Below are 27,188 nucleotides of genomic sequence, written 5' to 3' on the forward strand. Positions count from 1 at the left end.
TCCGCTGGCCAATGCCGACTGGCCACCACGCGGAGGAGAGCCTTCTCGGTGATTGCCCCGACCCAATGGAATGATCTCCCCGTGAAGCTTCGTACCCTCACCACCCTCCAGACCTTCCGCACAGCCCTTAGAATCTGGCTATCCCGTCAGGCCTGGGGCTAAAGATTGTGTCCCGCCCGAATGGTATGAATGTTGCGTTTTAATTATGTACTGTCTATATGTAAAAGTCTGTTTCCCCCTTCCTTTTTTGATTGTGAGCCGCCCTGAGTCCCCCCAGGGAAAAGGGCGGCATACAAATAAACACAAATTCAAATTCAAATTCAAATAACCCTTTAGAAAAAAAAAACCCAGGGGTGTTTAAACTTGACAGCTTTAAGACTTGAAGTCCACAAGTCTTAAAGTTGCCAAGGGTTGGAGACCCCTGATCTAAATGATGCAAAGAGGAGCAGGCATCGAACCCCTAGGCAACAGCATCCCAGTTCCACTGATGCCAGTTTTCACTGTAGTAAGCCTCGCTGTCATGTGCCCACCGCCACTGTACAAGAATGGAAAATTGCTCCTCTCAAACAGCAGAGGGAGCACAGAGACGCAGAAGAGGAACTGAATTCTCACATTAGCCATTATTGTGTTCTCCCCTTTGGCAAATATTTGCTCTCATCCTTAAAGTAATATTTTGAAAGCAGGTGTTCACCACCATAAAAATTAGATTTAAAACATAACTGGGTTCTGTTTTTAATTATTCTGTGAAGCCGCACCTAAACAATCTCATAATGATGCATGTTTCCGCTTTAGGGGAAATGTTTACACATGATAAGATTCCTATTTTTCCCTCTCTACCTTTCAAGCATTTGATTCATTTATTTTACAGTGAGGGATGTTTCATAGCTAGCATTAAAACAACAGGCTTCCAGGCATGTCCGAGAAATGTAATAAATACGACAGAATGATGAATAACTAGAGTAACATTGTGAGAAGGGTGTATTACAGGGTGATGTGATAATATCTGGGTTTCTTTGGAGAAATCTTTTGAACAGCTGTAAAGAAAGAATTAGTAGGAAAACACTCGGTGTAAAATCACATTTTGGCAGTGAATAAAACTGGGCAAATAAATATTTACATATAAAGTGCCAGGGAGGCCAATACCTGAATACCTCATGAAAATATGATTCCCAGAGGATAAACAAGATCCCGCATCCATTTCATGTTTTCAATGAATGGCTTCCATGCAGTTAATATGGTATCTAGTATGACCTTAAACCCAAAACAGCCAAAATCAATAGTTAATCAGGGGTATCCCTGCATTTTTTTCCAGATCCAGTTAAAATCTGAAGGCCTTCATCCTGCTACTCATGCTATCCGAATCTCGGACTTTTTACTGAACTACAGGCAGTCCTCAATTTACAACAGTTCAGCTGGGGGGAGCTGAGAAGCATTTACCTCCACGGAAATTGTGAATGTTGGTTTTGTTTTTAATATGTTGCTTTTGTCTCGTTCCCCCCTTTCCCTTGTCTTTTGTGAGCCGCTCGGAGTCCTCCGGGAGTGGGCGGCATACAAGACAAACAAACAAACAAACAAACAAACAAACAAACAAACAAACAAATAAATAAATAGCAGTTATAGCAGTTAGACTTATATACCGCTTCATAGGGCTTTCAGCCCTCTCTAAGCGGTTTACAGAGTCAGCATATTGCCCCCACAGTCTGGGTCCTCATTTTACCCACCTCGGAAGGATGGAAGGCTGAGTCAACCTTTGAGCCGGTGAGATTTGAACCGCCGAACTGCAGCTTAACAGTCAGCTGAAATGGCCTGCAGTACTGCACTCTAACCACTGCGCCACCTCGGCTCAAATAAATAAATAAATAAACAAATTTAGCGAGCAAGGTTACAACGGCACTGAAAAAAGTGACTTATGACCGTTTTTCACACTCACGACCAGTGGTGGGTTTCAAATTTTCTTAGAACCTATTCTGTGGGTGTGGCCTATTTTGTGGGCGTAGCTTGGCAGTCATGTGACCGAGCAGGTATGGCCAACTTGATGTCACTCATGCACACTCAGTCACATGACCATCACCCCCAAGCCATGTGGCAAAAAATTTTGGGACTCATATGAAGGGGTGGGGGAAGAGAGGGGAAAACCTCCCAAAAATAGACAACTGGAGGATTAAGGGCCGAAATTAGGGAGATCGGAGAAGGCAGGACAGAGGGGAATCCAGGACAAAGCTTATCACATGTTGGGGAAAGAACTTTGGGAGAACGGAGGAGGCAGAACAGAGGGGAATCCAGGAGAAAGCTATCACACTCTGGAGAAAGAACTTTGGGAGATCGGAGGAGGCAGAACAGAGGGGAATCCAGGAGAAAACTCCTGAGCTTTCTGCTGCTCTCTGGTGGATTGTGTCGCTGGACTTCTCCATGCTTCTCTGTTCACCACCTCCACTCCCAGGTATGAGACTTGACACCAAATTGGGCTAGGATAGTGCGGACGGGCGGGGGGGAGCGAGCGATGGAGCGGCTTCTGGATGGGCGAGGGGGAGCAAGGAGCAACAGGGCCGGGGCAGGCATTCCGGAAGTTACTTCTGGGTCCACCGGTCGAACCTCCTCTCACCGGATCGGTAAATTTCACCATCCGGTTCTCCCGAACCGGTGCGAACCGGAAGAAACCCACCACTGCTCATGACCGTTGCAGCATCCCTTTGGTCACATGATCACAATCCAGACATTTTGTAACTGGTTCATCTTTACAACCATTACACCATCCTCGTGGTCATCTGATCAGCTTTTGCGAGCTTCTGAAGAGCAAAGTCAACGGGGAAGCTAGAGTCACTTAACAACAGTGTTACTAATTTAACAACTGCAGTGATTCCCATTAACAACTATGGCAAGAAAGGTGGTAAAATGGGGCAAAACCTATTTAACAAATGTTTCACTTAACAACATAACTTTGGGTCCCAATTTTGGTTATAAGTTGAAGACTACTTGTATTTTCCTCCTTTCTCGTCTTTCCCTTTGATAGTACATCTCTTATGTTGTATGCTTTTACAGCGAAGGACAATCTTGTACTGATTTTAGTTAATTGTTTGATAGATATGAGCCGAGGTGGCGCAGTGGTTAGGGTGCAGTACTGCAGGCCACTTCAGCTGACTGTTATCTGCAGTTCAGCGGTTCAAATCTCACCGGCTCAAAGGTTGACTCAGCCTTCCATCCTTCCGAGGTGGGTAAAATGAGGACCCGGATTGTTGGGGGCGATATGCTGACTCTTTAAACCACTTAGAGAGGGCTGAAAGCCCTATGAAGCGGTATATAAGTCTAACTGCTATTGCTATTGTTATAAGTTTGGCTGAAGAGGGATCAAAAATGCTTCAAATGAAAAATATATATTTTGTTATTCCTGTTGTTTAGTAGCATCATCTTATTTTACTCTCTGACCATAACTGCTATTCACTTAATTGTAAAAGAGCCGAGGTGGCGCAGTGGTTAGGGTGCAATACTGCAGGCCACTTCAGCTGACTGTTATCTGCAGTTCAGCGGTTCAAATCTCACTGGCTCAGGGTTGACTCAGCCTTCCATCCTTCCGAGGTGGGTGAAATGAGGACCCAGACTGTGGGGGCGATATGCTGACTCTGTAAACCGCTTAGAGAGGGCTGAAAGCCCTATGAAGCGGTATATAAGTCTAACTGCTATTGCTATTGCTATAAGTTTGGCTGAAGAGGGATCAAAAATGCTCCAAACGAAAAATATACATTTTGTTATTCCTGTTGTTTAGTAGCATCATCTTATTTCACTCTCTGACCATAACTGCTATTCACTTAATTGTAATATCTATGTGCAGTAATTAAAAGGAACAGGAATCCTATCTTCCTTCCTATTCATAAGCACACACATAAAAAAGCAATTAACCTAAGCTTACCACTTCTTGCATATTCATCAGGAAATATGCCATACAGGCAATGCCAAGCAGCCAGATTAGGATAGCCATTGGATATAGGTCTTTGCACAGTTTTATGATGGTGCATATTTTATGTCCTCAGGTGCAATTTTAAAGTGCACTCTTAAATATGTTGGTTCATAAAGACGCACTATAGCTTAAATTGTCTGAGATATGTACTGATGGACTTATGAAAAGAAGAAACGAAATAAATGATGCTTCACACTATGATTTTTTTTCAGAAAAATTAGCCATATCAGCACAATTCCAAAATAAATAAATACAAATAAAATACTGTTATTTCTAGTGAACAGCTTTTCAACCTCAAGAGTCAGATAGATTCCATTCCTTTTTCCCCAGGCCTTAATACATTTTTTTTTCAGGAATTACTCAGTAAGCTGATTTGTACCATAAGCTGATTTGAATATGGAATAGCCCTCCTAGGACTAGTATTACATCCAATACTATATCCTTACCAAAGAATCCCTAAGCAGAAGGAAAGTTTAGACACAAAATTATGTGTAACTGCTAATTTAGAAAATGTTTGTATAAGGGTAGTACTCTGAAAGTACTGGCTTACTACCCAGAAAGTGAATTTATGGAAAGGAATAAATACTTTCTTGATAGCATGGTATCATTTTCAACCAATGTGAAACAGCAAGTAACTAAAATACTCCAAATATTTAAGTAACTTTTTTATTTTTTATTAACAAACATGTAAAATACACACACACACAAAACTTAGACGTACACCACATTTACACAATACAATAAATTGTTCCTCTTCTCTAACAGACAAATCCTAACAGAAATCCTTTGAAGGAAGAATTATTTATGACCGTTAAGCCATGTTTCCTAAAATGAATGGAGCACACATATTCACAGAAATCTTGCATGCCAGCTGCTAAGCTAGGAAAAACAAATATGTCGATTTAATGCACAATTGTGTCATGCTTTCTAATATGGTTAGGCAGAAATAAGCAGGGAAGCTCACGCTTTCAGACTGGGTACAACTGAACTCTACATTTATAGCACAGTGCTTGTCAGTGCAGTACTGAATCATCATTAATTGTTACCTCCATTTGTTACCTACAGTACCTTTAGCATATCTGTCATACACATAAACAGAGAAATTAAAACAGCTTCATAATCCCCATCCAAGATTGGTGTAATTATGTTGCTATCATCCAAGTAGCCCGCCAATTTTCAAATACTGGAATATTGCATCTAGTTTCAATCACCACATTACAAAAAAGATGGTTTTTTAGTTGTAAAGAAGAGCAACTAAGATGATTAAAGGCCTGGAGACAAAATCTGTTGTGGCCCAGCAGGTGTCGTTGGAGCTGCCACCAGATTCCGACAGCGAGGGGCCCTATGAGTCAGCTCTGGAGGATGTGGAGGACCCTGGACAGGGTTCCGACTCCAAGCAGGGCACAGAGAGGCTGGTTGGCCACCAGGAGGCACCTGAGCCTTGGATCAGTGGGGAGGAGACAAGGGAGAGTGAGCCGGAGGCCAGTAGTGAGTTGTTCCTGGATGCACACCATCGAAGAGCTACTAGCGTCAGGAACAATTACGCAATTACAGGAGGTGATTGTGCTCAGCTGGTGGTCATTAGGCTCCTCTCCAGACTATAAAAAGCTACTTGTGCACATGGCCCTCTTTGCAGAACTGTCAGGCAACCGAATTTGGATCGCGTGTTTGAAAGTGCAAGGACCAGTTGTAAGTCGCTGTTTCAGTCCCATGTGGTAAATGAAGGGTCGTAAGTTGAGAACTGCTTCCATTGGCTCGGTTCTGCTTCTCTTGCTCAGAAAGTTGATTTGCTTTGGCAAAGTGTGATGGTGACATTGTTCACTGCAATGAAGCACTGTGCATCCCATTGAACCCTCGCCTGGAAGGCTTCAGTAGTTGGAATAAGCCTCCAAGCAACCCGAAGAAACTATTATTATTACACGGACAAGTTTTGAAGAAAGTGATTTGCTTAAGGCACTGAAGCAAAAGCTCTCTTCAGTGTTTGCACAGGTTTTTTTTCAGTAATAACTCAGTGTACATTGGAGAAAAGGTATTATAGAGGAAACCTCACAATGCTTTTGTTTAAAAAAAAATGTTTGACTTTTATCTTTTCTTTTTAAGGATTTGGAGCTTTGAGGCTTTTCATGTTGACACTGTTAGCTGACCGGATCTACTGAGAATAAAGACGCATGGTAAATAAGAAAATAATAAAGTAAATATAAAAAATTGTTCTGACCCCCTCCTCCGTCTAGTAACAAAAGCCGAGACGAGCTTAACTAGAATGTACTTTAATAGCAAGACCAAAATCTCGGTGGCTGAAAGCCAAGCAAACAAACAGATAAGAACCTTGGCAGCAACTCAGACATACCTTGGCAGCAATCCAGCCTGCCAAGTTATTTATTTATCTATTTATTTATTAGACTTATATACCGCTTAAGTTAGTTACAACAGTTCTCTTTAGTCAATGCGTTGACTTCTGCAAGAGGGCCGTGTGCACAAGCAGTCTTTTTTATAGTCTGGAGAGGAGCCTAATGACCACCAGCTGAGCGCCATTACCTCCCATAATTGCGTAATTGTTTCTGACGCCTAGTAGCTCTTTGATGGTGTGCATCCAGGAACAACTCACTGCTGGCTTCTGGATCACTCTCCCTTGTCTCCTCCCCACTGGTCCAAGGCTCAGGCGCCACCTGGTGGCTAACCAGTCTCTCTGCGCCCTGCTCAGAGTTGGAACCCTGTCCAGGGTCCTCCACATGCTCCAGAGCCGACTCATAGGGACCCTCGCTGTCAGAGTCTGTTGGCAGATCCAACGGCTCCTGCTGGGCCACAACACAACATTATATTAATGCAGTGCTGGGCCATAAGCTCCACCCCTTTCATGTGTGGCATCACCTTACAAGGCATGTTGCAAAAGAGAAAGAGGAGCTTGTGCCATTTGCCTCTTCTTGATTTCTCTTGTGGATACTCTGAAAGGAGGGAAAAAAGTATATCTTTCTTACCAATTTGGGAAGGCGGTCTACTCAGAGTGCAAACACATTGCCGTTGATAAGGATACACTATTTATAGATCTTGCCCAACTCTTTTGATATCAACTTGAGCAAGCAATAGAAAATGATGATTTTTTAAAAAAAAAACCCTAAAGGAGAAGGTCTCTCCAGGGTGTAAGATTCAAGAATCCTATTCAGTTTTTCCTCCTGCACATTATTATGTTCACATCAGGGTTTTTTCCCCCCCCCTCATACACATTACTCTGTGTGCAGCTTGACATGCAGCTAAAACCTCCCATAAAACTGATCGTGTGTGTAGATCTGGATGCTTTATTAAAGGAGCAGGATGGGTGAAACTGGAAAAAATAGAAATAGCAATGGCACTTAGACTTACATACCACTTGACATGCTTTATAGCCCTCTCTAAGTGTTTACAGAGCCAGCATATCGCCCCCAACAACAATATGAGTCCTCATTTTACCGACCTCGGAAGGATGGAAGGCTGAGTCAACCCTGAGCCCGGTGAGATTTCAACTGCCAAATTGCAGGCAGTCAGCAGAAGTAGCCTGCAGTACTGCATTTTAACCATTGCGCCACCATGGCTCAAATACATACAATAAGAATCCAAATACAAAATAAGCAGAGTTGAGTTGATGGTGAGGGTAACAATAAACAAATACAGATAAATATAAATCTCACCAGCAATGCTGGGCATACAGGATGTGGATTTTTGTCCTCAGATGAACATGTGCCACGAATTAGGCTGGATTCTTAGGCATATAAATAAAGGAACTGAAACTGAAACTGAAACTGATTCTTCCTAGTGCTTCTGTTTCTTTCGAATGTTGAAGGAAATGGAGTCTGGCTTCCCAGGATGCATTTGTTTTAAGAGTGAGGTTTTATGGGTAGATGATCCTTAAAGGGCCTTGTCAGCTTCCAAACAATACAGATTGTGTTCTGACCCCCCTCGTTCCACACCAAAGCACACTCCAAGCCAGAGATAAATTACGGCATTTAATTAACAGGCAAACAGGTCCTTGGCAGCAAACCGGCACAAACAAGCTTGGGCAGCAATAAACACAGATAAGGCTTGGCAGCAATCCAGCCTGCTAAGCTCACACAAAGTTCTCCAACATTCGATTCTGTGTTGACTTCTGCAAAGAGGGGCGTGTGCACAAGTAGCCTTTTTATAGTCTGGAGAGGAGCCTAATGACCACCAGCTGAGTGCAATCACCTCCTGTAATTGCATAATTGTTCCTGACGGCTATTAGCTCTTCGATGGCGTGCATCCAGGAACAACTCACTACTGGCCTCCAGCTCACTCTCCCTTGTCTCCTCCCCACTGGTCCAAGGCTCAGGTGCCTCCTGGTGGCCAACCAGCCTCTCTGCACCCTGCTCGGAGTCAGAACCCTGTCCAGGGTCCTCCACATCCTCCAGAGCCAACTCATAGGGCCCCTCACTGTCGGAGTCTGGTGGCAGCTCCAAGAGCTCCTGCTGGGCCACAACAGATTGGTATTTGGCCCTGGCCACTAAATGGGGCCAGAGAACAACAACAGTATATTATATCTGGGGACATGACAATCATCTGGAAAGACTCACTCAACAACTGGCAAGAAAGGTCATAAAATGGGGTGAAATTCACTTAATAAATAACAACTGAAATGTTGGGCTCAATTGTAGTCATAATTCAAGGATTACCTGTATGCCTAATTCTTTGCAAATTGATCCAAGTTAAGTGGTCATCACCATCCCTTGTAATAATGAATTCTACTTGTGAATTGTGCATTGTGTGGAGTAGTGCTTTAGCCTGTCTCTTCTTATATCTCCTTTCAGTAAACCAGATAATGACCCAATATTTCATTTATTAAATTTATATGTTGCCTGCCTCTCTGTCCCGAGTGTCTCTGGGTGGCTTACAATAACATGATGATAATGAGGATGGTATCTTTTCAGTCGGGTCCCACTCTTGCAGAGATGGGTTCCTACCAGTTCGCACCTATTCGGTAGAACCGGTTCGTCAAATCTACCGAACCGGTTAGAAGAGGTTCCACCAGTGGACCCGGAAAGCAGGCCACACCTACAGAAGAGGTTCCAAAATTTTTTGAAACCCACCACTGGTCCTTGGATATGATTATTCTACACTATCATGCTCATATTTATAAAACCCAGTGCCTCTGTGAAAGGTAAGGATGACTACTGCGTTTGTGGTGCAATCAGAACATTGCGTGTGTTGAAGTTGTTTTAACGCAAACCAAAGATGCCTTTTAAAAAACAAGTTTACATCATATTCTTATGCATGCCAGTGCTGTGTGTGAGGTAATTTAAGGTGGTTCTGACAAGTGTCGCCGCCATCTTCATATCCGGTCACATGGGCGGCAAGCCACTCCCATCCGGTCACATGGGCGGCAAGCCACTCCCACAAAGGAGGCCACACCCACAGAGTAGGTTCGAACTATTTTTGAAACCCACCACTGCACTCTTGGCAATTCTATGGGCAAGGTTTCTCCACATCTTCCACTCTTGCACTACTTCTCTTGACTTTTTCTATGTTCAGCTTTGATGGTGTCACAATAACATAAAGGCATACATTTAAAAACATTAAAACTAAGGTTAACAACAATTAAACGAAAGGTTAAAATCAAGAGCATGGATGGTAAAGAGGCGGACTTTGTTTTTCCTATTCTATCAATATCCTAGCATTCTTGACGGTGAAAAAAATTCCCTTATTCGATGATGTATATGGTTTTATATGCCTCTACGGTGTCTCTTCATTTTTTCTAAGTTAAAGAACCTTTTCATACTCTTGATTATTTTAGGAAGTTGTAAGACCATCCAATTTGGTTGCTCTCTTCTGTGTTTTTTCCAACTATTATATTTGAAATTTTGCAATTTATAAATTGATAAGAAGTCACATTCAGTGCAAACCAGTTGTGGGATGCAGCCAGTTCGCACCTATTCGGGAGAACCGGTTGGTAACTTTCTAAGCAGTTCGGAGAACCGATTGTTGGAAGAAATCTCCTTTTGTTTTTCCCCCATTTTGCAGGGCTAATCCTGTAAAGAAGGCAGGAAGGAAACATTCTGGTGTTGTTTCTAGCCTAATTTTTATTGACCTGCTTACAGAAACTGCCTCTCCGGTTAACCCTTATTACCATTGTAACAACTAAGGCGAAGCGCCCATCGACCTGAGTGATGTTGAGTTGGCCATGCCCACCCAGTCACATGACCACCAAGCCACGCCTACCCAGCTGGTCATTAGGGCAGAGAACCGGTTGTTAAATTATTTGAATCCCACCAGTGGTGCAAACCAAAATACAATTAGTGTGAGACTAGACAGCACATGGATAAAACTAGTGCATATGAAGTTGCCAGTTGGGTTTTAGATGCTAATCACAATTTGTGCAAAAATGGGGGGAAGGAGACTCAAAAAAGAAAAGGCTCATTTTGAAGAACTGCAGCAAAATAGAGGAAATAGAAGCTATCCTTTGGATATGGGTTTATCTTCTTTTACTGTTATTTCATTGATAAATATATAAAGATTTATTTAAACATTTTAATTGCCTATTTATGCCAAGCTGGAACCAATTACCCTATTTTCCATAGAAATATCACTTGGAATAGTGCAAATTCAAATAATGCAATCATTTCATGGGATTTATTAACTGCACAAATTGAAACCTACTTGTATAACCACCTTACATTGGTGGCAATGTTATTTTCAACCACTTTTCTAACCATTCCTCATAGATCACCAGAAGATAGTCCAATTTGTACTTGGGATATGGATTCCCTGTGGGTAAGCATCCGGATCTCACCAAATGTTATCTGAAATGACTTCTTTTAAAGATTCCCCTGTCTTTGATCACATGAGCGACACAGGATGTGATTGGCAGGTTTGAATGAGAACAGTGTCAGAGAGGGCCAGTTCATTCTTCTCCTCCTGCGTGAAGGAAGAGCTACAAAGTGTTTCAGCTTCTGCTCAAATATTTGAAGCTGGTACGGGAGAAGGTTATTCAGCGATTGTTGATAAGATTTACACTGTAAATTTTACAACCACAAGAAACTGAGCTTAGCCTCCAGTCACTACAGCACATAAAAGAACTGACACCGGGGCCCCAAGGACAGGCAACAATATATAATAGGTGTTGTGGCCCATCAGGCGCCATTGGAGCTGCCACCAGACTCAGACAGCGAGGGGCCCTATGAGTCGGCTCTGGAGGATGTGGAGGACCCTGGACAGGGTTCCAACTCCGAGCAGGGCGCAGAGAGGCTGGTTGGCCACCAGGAGGCGCCTGAGCCTTGGACCAGTGGGGAGGAGACAAGAGTGTGATCCGGACGTCAGCAGTGGGGAGGAGCCAAGGGAGTTGTTCCTAGATGCCCGGCACTGGAGAGCTAATAGCCGTCAGGAACAGTTGCGCAGTTACAGGAGGTAATTGCACTCAGCTGGTGGTAATTAGGCTCCTCTTAAAGACTATAAAAGGAATGCTTGTGCACACGCCCCTTTTGCAGGAGTCAACGCATTAACTAATGTTGGAGAACTGTAGTGTTAGCTTGGCAGGCTGGATTGCTGCCAAGGCTTGTCTGTGCTGGATTGCTGCCAAGGACCTGTCTGTCTGTTAATAAATTCCGTAAAGTGTCTTTGGCTCGGCGTGCTTTGGTGTGGGACGAGGGGGGTCAGAACAAATAGGTATATATTAATCCCTAGCCAGGTTCATACTACCATGCTACCAGAACACCCGGAGGCTTCAACTGGTCCAGAATTAGGCTGCGTGGGTGATCATGGGGGCACCTAGGTGCTCCCATGTTACGCCCCTTTTAGGCAGCCTGCACTGGTTGCCGGTTGTCTTCCGGGTGTGATTCAAGGTACTAATTATGACCTTTAAAGCGCTCCATGGCTTAGGCCCAGGATACCTGCGAGACCACCTACTGCCACCAGTAGCCTCCCACTGTCCAGTACGATCCCAAAGAGTTGGCCTCCTCAGGGTGCTGTCAGCCAGACAGTGTCGGCTAGCGACCCCCAGTGGGGCAGCCTTCTCTGTGGGAGTGCCTTCCCTTTTGAATGAGCTGCCCCTGGAGCTTCGTATAATCCCCAACCTCTGGTCCTTCCGACGCGCCCTAAAAAGTCGGCTTTTCCAGCAAGCCAGCCTGGCCTGAACAAAACAAAATAAATTATTGATCACTGTTAATTTTAATTTGAATTTTTTAAAAAAATGTTATTGTCAATTCTAATTGAGTTTGTTTGGGATATTCTATTTAATTTTTTTAAACTTTTGTATTATGTGTTTCTTTTAATGTTGTACGCCGCCCTGAGTCCTTGGGAGAACAGCAGCATATAAATCTAATAAACCTAAACCTAAACCATGTCTAGTTTACAGTAAAATCTAAATGAATTGGAACCCAGCAACTCTAAACAAAAGAAACTAGATGTCTCCAAATCTTCTCATTTGCCAGGAGTCACAAAAGGGTTGGAAGCAACTAAATTCCTTAATTTATGCAGGTTCCAAGAATTCATTTGCATGGACTGAGTAGATTGCAGGGGGTGTTTTGCTTTCTATCTCAACTCCCATGCCTCATTTTTTTTGTTCTTTTAAAGTAAAGCCAGTGAATAGTTTTTTTTAAGGCTGCAGAACCTGGATCTGCTCTGCAGCTGACCAAAAGGGAAGTACAAAAAAATCAGCATTCTACCAATGCCTCTTCCCCAACCCTGTCCTTGCCTCACCTCACCTAATTTGCATGTGGATGTGAGTTCTAAAGCATTCTTTTATCCTAGTTAGGAACCCAAAAGTTAGGGTACTACATAACTAGCGGCTGCAGGGAATAGGGAGAGTGAAAGAAACTGGAAAGGTGATGATGTAGGAGATACTATGCACAAATAAATCGTGTTCCCATGTCCTCCGTTTCAAAATGTGTGTTTTTTTCCCCAGTTCCTCTTGAGCTGTAGTAGTTAGGTGGAATAAATTGGCTCAGCTGATGTCAAGGACTCATAAGGGTGTGTGGTACCAATCCAGGCCTGGTGCCAACGCTTTGTGGAAATGGCCTGACACGACTACCAAGAGGATCATCAATCATGCAAAATAAGCCATTACAAATACATTTAATTGTTTTATTCCTTGGCTGGAATTCGGTGCATTTTTTTTTTCAGCCAAAGCTTTTGTGCAATTCACAGCCCTTTCCATATGTCTTTAATTCTTGAGTGCAATTTGGGACACTTTGGCTATTTATGGGGTGTGCGCGTGCACAAATATTTGTGCCTTTAATAAGTGTACAACGCTGAGAACAAAGGCTGACAATCAACAAAGAATGCATGTGGTTATAATCATACCTCGCCCTATTGCTCCACTTCACCTCTTACCTGATTTTACACACACTCACACACACTCACACATTTTTCTTTTTGAGATTATATTCTCCTACTTGCGCAGCATGATGTCCTAGAGCTCTTGCCTCACTATCAGAAGGCTGTGAGTTTGATCCTGGGTAGCATCAGATATTTCTCTCACCTGGCACGTAAAGAAAAATATCTGCTACGAACTCCACACAGGCATCAGGAAGGGCATCCATTCGGTAAATGCTCAGCTCCGTTCAGTTGCTGTGACCCCACCCCGAAGCAAGGGATTACAAGGTTGTTAAAAGGAAAGAAATTATCCTACTTGCCAAGATATTCTTTATTTCTTGATATCGCTCCTGCCTCTGTTGTTACGCATATTTAGTTAAAACATCATTGATTTCTTTTGTCAGAATGATGCTGTCTGGTGTTCTAAACATATGAGACTCTTCCAAATCTGTACAAGTTTAATATCTAAGGGACAGGGGTGGATTCTGGCTGGTTTTATTGCCATTTATTTATTTATTTATTTATTTATTTATTTATTTATTTATTTATTTATTTATTAGACTTATATACCGCTTCATAAGGCTTGCAGTCCTCTCTAAGCAGTTTACAGAGTCAGCATATTGCCCCCACAGTCTGGGTCCTCATTTCACCCACCTCGGAAGGATGGAAGGCTGAGTCAACCTTGAGCCGGTGAGATTTGAACCGCTGAACTGCAGATAACAGTCAGCTGAAGTGGCCTGCAGTACTGCACCCTAACCACTGCACCACCTCGGCTCTCACTCATGTGTGTGCTGGATGGGCACATATGCAGTTCAATTAAAATTGTTCTGCGCATGTGCAGAACTCAAAAACACCACTTCAGGGGTGTGGCAGGCCTAGGTTGCTGTCAGTTTCCGTGAACCAGGCCGCCATTCCACTACCGGTTCCTACCGGACCAGGTGAACCGGTAGGAACCCACTTCTGCTAAGGGAGCTGATGAAGAAGCTGATAACAAATCCATTCTGCCCTTAGAGTTCATGTCAGTAAACAGTAAAATTTAAAAAATTTCTAATGATCCCAAATAAAGCTATAGCATTTTAGTACAGTAATCAGGGGTGGGTTCCTGCCAGTTCTAAGCTCTTCTATGGAAGAGGTTCCACAAATCTACAGGGCCGTTTAGAACCGGTTCCAGCTCCCTCCCCCCCGCCCGTCTGCACATCATCAAGATGAAGAGCGAGAGGAGGAATTCTGGGAGTTGAAGTCCACAAGTCTTAAAACTGTCCAGTTTGAACACCCCTGGGGTTTTTTTCTAAAGGGTTAGGGGTGCAAGGGTCTTGTAACTTTACAGCTTTAAGACTTCCACACTTCAATGCCAGAGTTCCTGAGCCAACATTTTGGTTGCTAAGCAAGAGGGTTGTTAAGTGAGTTTCACCACATTTTACAAGTTGGCCATACCCACCCAGTCACATGGCCGGCAAGCCACTCCCACCCGGTCACATGGCCAGCAAGCCACTCCCACAAAGCAAGCCACACCTACAGAAGAGGTTCTAAAAAAATTTGAAACCCACCACTGACAGTAATATACCCTTAACAAAACGAGGTACAACTTCGGAAACCCCATTCTGTCTCATCAATTCCATTACTAACAGCAATAGTAGAGACAGGACTAATATCTCATAATTTTTCGTATTAGGATTATTGCAGATAATTCTATATCTTTTGTTTCGCATATCCTGGAAAATAGGAAGGAAAGCAAAAAGCCTTGAGTTGCATACAAGCTTCTGTGCTAGCCTGCCATTGAACAACATTATCATCTCCTGCAAGAAGTAACAAAGGTTTTACACTAGATACACCTGAACTCAGCAAGACACCCGCCGTGAAAACAGCAATAGCATTTAGACTTATATACCACTTCATAGTGCTTTACAGCCCTCTCTAAGAGGTTTACAATGTCAGCATATTTCCCCCCCAACAATCTGAGTCCTCATTTTACCGACCTTGGAAGAAAGCTACTGAGAGACAACGGCAAAAATGCATTGGACATCCTCAAGTTTCTAGTCTTCTGCACCATATTGTATCTTCTATTTCCCCCAACCTCTAGCACAGTGTTTCTCAGCCTCAACAACTTTTAAGTTGTGTGAACTTCACTTCCCAGAATTCCCTCTAGCCAGCATGTTGGAATTGAAGTCCGCACATCTGAAAGCTGCTCAGGCTGAGACAGGACAAAGCCAGGTTTGGTTTGGTAATCAAAATTCTAGTGCAACCCTGAAGATGGAAGAGATAAATGAAAGAGGAAGGAGTCTAACCAGAAATTTATTATGAAAATCTAGGGTGCTAGAGAGGTTTGAGGTTTATTCGATTTATATGCCGCCCTTCTCCCAAGGACTCAGGGCGGCGTACAACATTAAAAGAAACACATACTACAAAAGTTAAAAAGAAATTAAATAGGATATCCCCAAACCCAATTAAAATTAACAATGACTCATTTTTTTAAAAGAATGCAAATTAAAATTAACAATAATCAATACTTTGATTTGTTTTGTTCAGGCCAGGCCAGAGACAGGGTGTGAACTACTGTGGACAACTTCTCCATTTTATTAGATTTATTCTCCCTCATCGTTGAGTCAGCAGAAAACTAAATCAGCAAAAAAAAAAAATTGCTCTCCCATTGCTAATATATATCCTGATGCTATTGTTTCTGTCCTGAGAATCTGCCCATCACCTGACTTGCCTTCAAGATAATAGATAACAAAGCCTTTGATGTAGCTGGTGACTCTCCTGGTAATGGAATAACTTTTGTAATACAGTTGACGTAAGCCTCTGTCACTCATGGCCTGAGGACAAGATCAGAACAAATACAAATGAAATTTGTGTTTATAAAATGACAAAAATCAGAACACCAAATACCAGATGGGCAGATATGACTGCGTAGATGACCCTCACTCTGTCAAGAACCTAGAAGTACTCCAGTGGTGGGTTTCAAAAGTTTTTGGAACCTCTTCTGTAGGTGTGGCCTGCTTTCCGGGGCCACTGGTGGAACCTCTTCTAACCGGTTCGGTAGATTTGACAAACCGGTTCTACCGAATAGGTGCGAACTGGTAGGAACCCACCTCTGGAGTATTCATTTCTAATAATCTAAGCCCCAGAGCTTAGCAGCATTGCCAAAAAGGCATTAAAAGTTGTTAACCTAATTTCTTCTCTGTTAATATTGTACTGTAAACTAGGGCATATAAAACCTTTGCCAGACCAATTCTCGAATACAGCTTGAAACCCACACTGCATATCGGACATTAATACAATTGAGCCATTCCAGAGGTATTTCACGAGAAGAGTGCTCCACTTCTCTACTCACAATAGAGTCCCTTATGCCACCAGGCTCGAAATTTTGGGCTTGGACAACCTGGAACTACGCCGCCTACGGTTTGACCGAAGCATAGTACACAAAATTGTCTGCTACAACATCCTGCCTGTCAATGACTACTTCAGCTTCAACCTCAATAATAGATGGGCCAACAAGAGATACAAACTCAAGGTAAACCGCTCCAAACTCGATTGCAGAAAATACGACTTCAGCAACAGAGTGGTCAATGCCTGGAATGCTCTACCTGATTCCATTGTTACATCCTCAAACCCCCACAGCTTCAACCTTAAATTGTCTACCGTGGACCTCACCCCATTCCTAAGAAGTCCGTAAAGGGGGCGTGCATAAGTGCACCAGCATGCCTATCATCCCTGTCTACTCGAGCCAAGGTGGCGCAGTGGTTAGAGTGCAGTATTGCAGCCACTTCAGCTGACTGCTATCTGTAGTTCAGTGGTTCAAATCTCACCGGCTCAAGGTTGACTCAGCCTTCCATCCTTCCGAGGTGGGTAAAATGAGGACCCGGATTGTTGGGGGCAATATGCTGACTCTGTAAACCGCTTAGAGAGGGCTGAAAGCCCTATGAAGCGGTATATAAGTCTAACTGCTATTGCTATAACTGCTATTACTGTCCCCATTTATTTGTACTCATTTCCTTTGTCCATGTTTATACTTATACCTGTTATCTTGTACAGGTTTGACAAACTAAATAAATAAAATAAATAAAGATGAAAGCGACTCCATGCTTAGGGGACAAGGCAGAAACAAGGTGTTGTGATGTTAAGATTAGGTTGTGATTAAGTGCAAGTGGGGAAAACCTCATAGTCCCTAGACCAAAGTGTATTCTTTCATTTTTCCTTAAGACATCATGGGGTGCCACCCTTCTTTTTAATACTCCCTGGAATCTAAAGTCATAAGAGAAGAAACTGTGGAAACAACTGTCTTTACGCCAAAACTAAACATAAAACCGAAATATGCCCTATTTATAAATAGCAGACGTAATAAATGGCTGTATGATTATATGCACCAAGAGAAAGGGAGAGATCAATAATTCAAATGCACGAATGGACCTAGTGCCCAGGAAGATAAATTAAATGTCAATTCAAAACCAATTCTTGATGAGTTTATAATGGTCAGGAGAAGGACTGCGAAGAAAAATTAGCATCAGTAACTCATTTAGAGTGTGCAGCGATTTTTGCCTTAAGGTTGATACAGTTTGATATAGATGATCCTTCCCTACTATTTGCCCTCCAGGTATGTGGAATTACAAACCCAATCATGTCTTTAGCCGACGTGCTGATGGCCAGGCATCTGGAGGGCATCCCGTGAGACTATCCAGGGGGGAAGTCATAGTAGATAGCTAGGTTTTCCTGCTGATCCAGGACGTGGAAACTCTGATACAAACCGGCCTAATCTGCACATGGGAAAAGTCTTTAAGATTTCGCAGATTTCCAAATGTCATAATATAATTCACTGCTTTAAAAGGATTAAAAAGTGTACTTGCAGATTATATTTTATGTTAAAATATCTTTTACAACTGCAAAGGTGACATATATTTAGAAAAACCTATTTCATGAAAAATGCATTTGAAAATATTATTAAATATTTACAAATGTGTTTTATATATCCTGATTTCTCTTCGAGCTGCAAAAATCTTTCACACAAACACACACATACACACACATATACACATATAAGCACAGTATGTGTGTGTGTGCGTATGTGTGTGTGTGTGTGTGTGTGTGTGTGTGTATATATGTCTTTTATTTGTGCTAATAAATAAATAAAGGGAGACTAGTATAGATCTAATGGCTTAATGGCTAAGACGTTTGCCTAAGATGCAATACAGCACAGGTTCGAATCCCAGTAAGGGTATGGCTAGCTGATGAGAGCTAAATAGCTTGAAATAGATCTATACTAGTCTCCCTTTATTTATTTATCAGCACAAATAAAAAACACAAATATAACAAAGGCAACAGTAAAAATATTGGGTTTCTGTCGTGATGGACTCTTGTGACGAGCCGATTGACAGATGATGGAAGCAGTTGGCTTCCTCCCATAATTGAGGCTTACCAGGGGTTGTGACTCTAAATACATACATATATACATACATACATATACATACACACACACACACACACATACAGAAAGAGAGAGAGAAAGAGAAAGAATTTGTTTCTTCATGCACATTAATGTGCAAACAAGATAAAATTGAATTATGAATAAGCACATGTGAAAACAAGTTAGGTGTGAAACAAACTGACCAATCTATTTCCATCATAATGCAAGTTCTTCTGTGAATTTTCATCAGCATAACATTAACCCGATTATTTGCAGAAGTGAAAGAAGTATTGGAAATAATACATCCAGAGCCTTCATAGCACCCAATTAAATATAACACAGATGTTTTTCAAAAAGAGCCACCTATTTCATTCAGCTACGAATCACATGTTAAGTAATCAACAAATGATCAATTCAGTCTGGGGAAAAACTTTACAAAAAGCATCATAGATTGCTATGAATGCATGGTAAGGATTCCCATAAAATGTAGCCATGAATATATCAGACAAATTCATGGAGAGCAGAAATATAAATAGTTCCTATTCATGACTATTAAATGGAACTTCCTTCATCAGTGTCAGGATAACGATGGTTGCAGACAAATTAAAGAAATGCCATTTCTTCCCGCCCTGCTCCAGCATGTCTCTAAAGCAGGGGTACCAGTGGTGGGATTCAGCCAGTTCGCACCTATTCAGGAGAACCGGTTGGTAATTTTCTAAGCAGTTCGGAGAACCGATTGTTGGAGGAAATCTCATTTTGGTTTTTCCCCACTTTACAGGGCTAATCCTGTAAGGAAGACAGGAAGGAAACATTCTAGTGTTGTTTCTAGCCTGATCTTTATTGCCCCACTTACAGAAACTGCCTCTCCAGTTAACCCTTATGACATTGTAACAACTAAGGCGAAGTGCCCATCGACCTGAGTGACATTGACTTGGTCACACCCACATGATCACATGACCACCGAGCCCCACCTACCTACCCAGCTGGTCATTAGGGCAGAGAACTGGTTGGTAAATTATTTGAATCCCACCACTGAGCGGTATCCAACCCTCTTATTCATGGACTGGTACCAGTCCGTGGCCTGTTAGGAATCAGGCCACCCCATTGGCAGGAGAGTGAGCAAACCTTGATCTGAACATTCACAGGATGGAAGCTGCACAGAAAATATCTCCCGTCTGGTCCATGGAAAAATTGTTTTCCACAAAACCGGCCCCTGTTGCCAGAAAGATCAGGGCCCACTGCTCTAAAGGTATTTAGAGCACTCAAAAATTAACATACAAAATTATAAAAGTGGTTAATCCTAACAGTAGGATGGCTTTAACCTTCAATTCAATCTTGATTTCCCCTTGCAACTGCCTGGGCAATCCATGCGGTTTTATGGCATGATTTATAGTAGTGGTTTGCCATTTGATATTCTTGTTAGGGCTGAGAATGAGTGACTGGCCCAGTCACCCAACTGGCTTTGTGTCCCTAACCCTAACCCTAACCTCACCACATATCACTGGTTCAATACCACCTCTGATCTTGGCAGTATTTCTTAAAATTGTGCTTTTCCATTCCCCACTTTTAAAAATTATGGAAGACCGCAAAGAGTTTTCATTTGCAGATCTTATACATTATCAATATTCACCATATTAAAAATTAAAATAATGCTGGCATAGGATATTTATTTATTGAATAATGTAAAAATAACAATATTAAACATATTTTATTTATTTATTTATTTGGAAAATTTATATTGCAATCTACTCGCTCATGGTGACTCAAGGCAGCTTACAGGAAAAAAAACACATTATAAAAGAAATAAAAATAATTAAAAAACAAAAAATAGTAAAACAATAAAATAATTGCGCCCCCACCCCCACCCCGGCCACAACACACACTCATATCAGCCATTTAAGTGGGCTCCATCCCACTCTGGGTTCCCCGATTATTATTAGATATGAACACAAATATTTTTAATTTAAAAAGACTATATTTTTAACGAATAAATTATAATGAGAATGCTTGCATACATCTTAAACCTCTGGCAAATAATTTTGGCTTCCTGAATCCCTGGGTGGGTGTTGGGGGACACTTTAAGATCTGCATGATTTGCATGATAAATGACCCTGTTTTCCCACTGTAACCATAGGCTTTTACAAGATAAAAAGAGAGACAATAAATAATAAATAAATAACAAGAACAGGCACTAGTTGGCACTTACCTATAAGATATTCAATCCAGAATTGGTCCTTGTCTGGATCGTATGCACGATTGAATACAATCTGAATATGGAAACTCTGTCCTCGGCGCACAATCAGTTTGAAATTGTAGTATTTGTCTGTGTGGTGCTCCTTCTTATTAATTTCATATTCACGGCTGAATACAAGGACTTCTTCGACTTCCAGAATACCTTCACGTAAACAGAGATAGAAAACATGTTTTAAAGCCAGCATAGCCATTTCCCCACAATTAATTCCATTTGCTTAATGTATTTCACGGAAAATTCATACTTATGTCAGCAAGCAATTTCTCTGCATTTGAATAGACCATTGGATTGTGAGGTAAAGAATTTTGCTCAAATATCTGAGGATAAATGAGAGTAGCTACCTTGTGAGAAAAGGTGGAGATACTTTAAAAATCTATACTTTTATCATTTTAGATAAGACAAAGACCTTCCTCTTTATTTCCTAAATTATCCTTCGTATTAAAGCACAAAAAATCCCACCCTTGACTTGTTAAAGAATAAACAAGAATAAACAAGCCAATCTAGCTACCAATTTTGTGATAATTTCCTACATTTTTAATAGTCTGAACCAAGGGACATGTCAGATTTTATAAAGCTGATGTTAAGACTTCACTAAAAAAACCTCTGACAGTTAACTATTATGATTATTTTTCCCCCTCTATCATTGATTGAAGTAATACAAATTAAATCCAGGAAACTGGTGTTATGGAATATTATATTTAGCTTCGAATTTGTCAGTTTTGGACTTGCTACTTCTATTTTAACTTATTTATTTTTCATACTCAACTAATATGTTATGCTTGCTACATTGTGAAGATCTATGTCATAATCAAAACTAAATTGAGCTGAATTTAGCAATCACTCCCATTTACTATACAACGAAGGGAGCATCTCAGATAATATATATGGTTGAAATACCAGTATAAATTAAGAATTCCAGCAGTGCTCAGTTTCTTACAATCTATAGTATATGTTTCTACGTATTTGGAAAAGAGGTTACTTTTCCACCTTGTTTAATATTTAAAAACAGCATTCAATAAACATATTAATCATGATTATTTAAGTTATTTGGATGTTGTGTCAGGCCCTGTGATTTGGAACAGTGAACATTACTTTTCTTCTCGGTATTCTTTTAAAGAAACATTCAAACATTCAGCATTCAAACATGATATATATTAGCTGCTGTTGGGATATTTATTTTTATTTGGCTGAAAATATGACCCTGGCTTGAAAAGGATATTTTATTTATTAACATGGCTCTTAGATCCCACATTCTTTAAAATGTTCTCTGGCTTAATGAGTGTTCATATTAGGTCTTTAATTTAGTATTAGCAGGCTTCCAAAATCCTGTTTTGAACAAAAACTTCTCAGTTTCATCGGCTTTTTTACTTAAGACACCCAGTTGACAAATGTTCTTCCAAGTGACTGTCCTGTGATGTTGGAAGAAATCATGAGATCTGAAGTTTTATTTTGAAGAATGAATGAATGTAGCAAATTTCTAAACCTCATGACACAGGGTGGGAGCGAGCAGAACTACACAACTGATTTCTGCAATTTTGGCAGCCAATACATATGAAATTGTACACACATGTGTTTTATGAGGTCCTTGGTGTTCTCTGAGCTTGGTTGTCGGCTTGCAGATGTTCTCCAACTAAATAACATTATGTAATCTACCCAACTAGATATACCCAACTAGATATGTTTGCAAGTCCACAATCAAGCTCAGACAACACCAAGGCAGAGGGGGGTTCCTACAGGTTCGCACCAGTTCAGTAGAACTGGTTCATCAAATCTACCCAACCGGTTAGAAGAGGTTCCACCAAATATCATCCCCAAGAAAACATAAACTGGGATTTGAAAGAGACACCTATAACAATAGAAAAAGAAAGGAAAGGAAGAAGGAAGGAAAGGAGGGGAGGAAGGAAGTAGAGAATGGAGGGACGAAGGAAGGGAAAGGAGTGGAGGGTGGAAGGGAGTGAAAGAGAAGGAGAGATAGTAGGAAAGAAAGAGGAAGAGCATAGGAGAGATAAGGGAAGAAGAAAGAGGTAAGGAGAGGTGGGTGGGAGGGAGAGAAAGAGAAGAGAGGAGGGAGGGAGGGAGAGAAAGAGAAGGAGAGATAGTAGGAAAGGAAGAGGAAGAGTGGAGGAGAGGTAAGGGAGGAAGGAAGAGGTAAGGAGAGGTGGGTGGGAGGGAGAGAAAGAGAAGGAGAGGAGGGATGAAGAGAGAAAAAGAGAAGGAGAGAGGGTAGGAAGGAGAAGAAAGAGGTAGGAGTAGGGGAGAGGTAAGGGAAGGAAGAAGAGGAAGGAGAGGAGGAAGGAAGGAAGTAGACAAGGGAGGGAGGGAGAAAAGAAAAGAAAGGGAAAATAAAGTGGTATCATAACAGACGCTAGGGATGGTAAACAAAGCAATCCAAACTGTGCCTTATAACCTTTTAAATGGAAGAACAATAGTACAAGAATGGCAAAGAAAAAGAAATACTATGTGAATGTATACCTATAACTGTATGTAAGAGAATAATTGACAGTAAAAATATAAAGCACAATATAGGTAAATAATACTTGGCCATAAGTAGCTAAGTATAAATAAATAAAGAATTGTATATAAAAATGGATAACGAATAAGGAGATTATGAACGCAAGATAGAAATGTATAGAAGGGAAAACACTCGCTGCAAAGAAACCGATTCGGAACTGCTGTATGATATACGATGGAACTTCTTGTTCCTATGTTGTTTTTACGTCATGTGTTTGTTTCTGTTGATGTGCTTATGTGTTTAAAATAAAAATTAATACATTAAAAAAAAGAGAAGAAGAGGTTCCACCAGTGAACCCGGAAAGCAGGCCACACCTACAGAAGAGGTTCCAAAGTTTTTGGGAAACCCACCACTGCACCAAGGACTCCACAGTTCAACCTTGAGCGACATAAATTCTCTTCTATTGGACACAAATTTTGCCAGGCCTGTTTTCCACAAAAACAGGCACAAACGAAATACATTTGGTATTGGGAAAGTGGGGGGGGGGAGGGGTGTTCTTAAAAGCTACAGGAACTGCTGATTTATCTAACGCAACTAGTATAACTGCTGCAGTCCTTATTAACAGCTCTTCTCAGCTTTTTCCCCCATTCCCAACTACAGAACACCAGACTTCTGACCTTAAAGGAAGCCTCATCAATGATGCAGACCCTTTGAAGACAGATAATGCAGCCCGGAGGCAATCCTACCACTTCCAAATTAAATTTTAATTCAACAGCTGAGCGCCCTTATTGTAATGTTGAAGCCGAGTCCTGTGGTTAGTCTAGGAAAATATACCGCTTTCCATGCCATTGGCCATTGCAAAAAAACACTTTAATAAGGCTCCTCTTTAGACAGACTAAAGAACCTGACGACAGCAGCTCCCAAAGGATTAATCACCCAGGATCATTCTAATTAAGCCATGTTGCAAGCTGGTTTGGGCTTTATAACACATATCACCAGTAGATATTTCCACCCTGCCAAAATGTAATTTAAACTGTGTCCTGCTGCCTCAAGTAGTATATGAATCAAATCACAAGAGAGAGGAGCCCTTTATTTTCCTGAAGCATGGTAATCCTCAATTATGCCAAAATCTCTCCAATTTAAAGCCTCAGTTGCTAATACCAAGGTTACATTCTGACTTATATTTGGAAATACATAGCAGTGCGGTAGGAGAAGGAATACCAGGTACAGCTTTAGGATTTTACATTTAGAAACAGCTTCCCCGTCTCGGCACAGCTTCCCAAATCTCTCTCACATGATGTTCCTCAAGCAGAGGTGGGTTCCTACCAGTTCGCACCTATTCAGTAGAACCGGTTCGTCAAATCTACCGAACCGGTTAGAAGAGGTTCCACCAGTTCACCCAGAAAGCAGGCCACACCTACAGAAGAGGTTCCAAAATGTTTTGAAACCCACCACTGGTCCTTGGATATGATTATTCTACACTATCATGCTCCTATTTATAAAACTCAGTGCCTCTGTGAAAGGTAAGGATGACTCCTGCGTTTGTGGTGCAATCAGAACGTTGCGTGTGTTGAAGTTGTTTTAACGCAAACCAAAGATGCCTTTTGAAAAACAAGTTGACATCCTATTCTTATGCATGCCAGTGCTGTGTGTGAGGGAATTTAAGGTGGTTCTGACAAGTGTCGTCGGCATCTTCATATCCGGTCACATGGGCGGCAAGCCACTCCCATCCAGTCACATGGGTGGCAAGCCACTCCCACAAAGGAGGCCACACCCACAGAGTAGGTTCGAACAATTTTTGAAACCCACCACTGTCCTCAAGCTACATAAATGTAGAAGAACACTAGGTGGCAGGAAACAATGTTTTCTGAATATCTGGGCCTCTAGATTTTTGCAGTCCACGTATGAGATATAGTGAGGAGAGGGTGAAGGGAGACTTTGTGAATAAAAAGAAGGACTAAGGGTGACGTGACAGCAGCGTTCTGCAAAAGATCAAAGGATGGACGAGACGTGAGGCAGCTGAGGTAAATTGAACAGCGGTTTATTGTTAAACAGAACAAGAACTATGTACAGGCAGAATTCAGCACCTCGCCCTGCTTGACAGCTATTTATACGGAAGCTGTCAAGCAGGGCGGCCAATGGGAGTGCTTCTGGCAGCCCGCGCTCAGCCACCCGCGCTTTAGCCAATCAGGCACAGCTTGGCTGTTGCCGGCCGTCAGTTGTAAGTCGAGGACCTGCGGCCGGTCGTACGTTGAGGACTTTAGGACCGGTCGCAGGTCGAGGACTTAGCATGTTCCAATATCTCAGTTTTGCCACAAAGAAGAGGGAGTCAAGGGTAGGAGAAGAAGCAATGGATGGAAACTAATCAAGGAGAGAAGCAACCTAAAATTAAAAAGAAATCTCCTAACAGTTAGAACAATTAATCAGTGGAACCGAAGTTGCCTCCAGAAGTTGTGAATTCTCCAACACTGGAAGTTTTTAAGAAGAGATTGGACAACCATTTGTCTGAAATGGTATAGGGTTTCCTGCCTAGGCAGGGGGTTGGACTAGAAGACCTCCAAGGTCCCTTCCAACCTATTCTATTCTATTCATGTAAAAATGTAAAATGCTGTTGGATATGAAGACACAGTGGCATTCTAAAAAAAGAAAGAAAGCAAAGATGAGGAATACGCAGACAATTTTCTCAAAAGAGAGAAGTAAGAATTGATGTGCTTCAGAGATTTATTTTGGAATCTTGCTTAAGGTTACTTTTAAATATTCTTCACTTAGTCATAAGTGGTGGGCCAGCCAAATTTGTGGAATAAAGTACCCAAATGTGGCTAGAAGCACTCCAGAAGAATCTACTATCAGTGGGTGATTGGTCAACCAAATTGCAAATGAAATTTTATATAAGTAAATGTAAAGCTGTGAACCCCTCTCCCAAAGGTCTGATAGTTTATATGCTATTTATAACTAATATCCCAAAGATTTAGGAAAACATAATGGAGATTTCAATGCCAGCTCAGGGTATAGCCAATTCCATCCTAGAAATCACAAGGAAGGGAAATGGAAATGAAGCTTCCAACATTGTAATGAATTTAAACATCTCTATTGTTATATCTGCACCTGTAATGCCCTTATATAAATAGCAATAGCAGTTAGACTTATATACCGCTTCATAGGGCTTTCAGCCCTCTCTAAGCGGTTTACAGAGTCAGCATATTGCCCCCAACAACAATCTGGGTCCTCATTTCACCCACCTCGGAAGGATGGAAGGCTGAGTCAACCTTGAGCCGGTGAGATTAGAACCGCCGAACTGCAGATAACAGTCAGCTGAAGTGGCCTGCAGTACTGCACCCTAACCCCTGCGCCACCTCGGCTCTTATAAATCTACCGAGCAACTCATTATTATTTCGAAAAGGATATAAAGCAGTTGGAAATAGTATTGGGGAGGAAAAACAAAGTTCTCAGGAGGGGCAAGTTCCTTTACCTTGAGAAAACGCTAGCAAATTTGGGACTCTTAGGTGGGAAGAATGGTGGTTGAGCCCTGATTGAGGTGTACCGCTTTGCCCTCAAAAGACAAGAATCAGCAGTCATCCAATAAAGTTGATTAGAAAGAGATTTAGAGAAGCCCTAAGAAAATGCGGTAACAATTTCTGCCATACATTATCAAAAGAGGTAGTGCTGGCTGTTAATTTGTATGTTTTTTTTAAAAGGGGGAGTTGGATAGATTTATGGACAGTTGTATACAGGACTACTAATCTTGGAGATTCAATATTATCTGAAGGTTATGAGCAACACACCTTCCAAATTCATTTTCAGGAGAACACCTGAACAGGAGAATGTTTCTACCATCTAATTA

At 41.6% G+C, this 27,188-nt stretch overlaps 1 protein-coding gene across 1 annotated transcript in view; it reads right to left on the minus strand.

Annotated features, from left to right (window-relative positions):
- F13A1 (coagulation factor XIII A chain) overlaps nucleotides 1–27,188 on the minus strand; it is a 118,174-nt gene that overhangs the window by 84,509 nt on the left and 6,477 nt on the right. Inside the window, exon 3 of the mRNA XM_032223488.1 lies at nucleotides 20,851–21,039. Within this exon, the coding sequence (XP_032079379.1) occupies nucleotides 20,851–21,039 (189 nt within the window). The remainder of the gene's footprint in view (nucleotides 1–20,850; nucleotides 21,040–27,188) is intronic.

Source organism: Thamnophis elegans, chromosome 8 (assembly GCF_009769535.1).
Source record: "Thamnophis elegans isolate rThaEle1 chromosome 8, rThaEle1.pri, whole genome shotgun sequence".
Taxonomy (NCBI): Eukaryota; Metazoa; Chordata; class Lepidosauria; order Squamata; family Colubridae; genus Thamnophis; species Thamnophis elegans.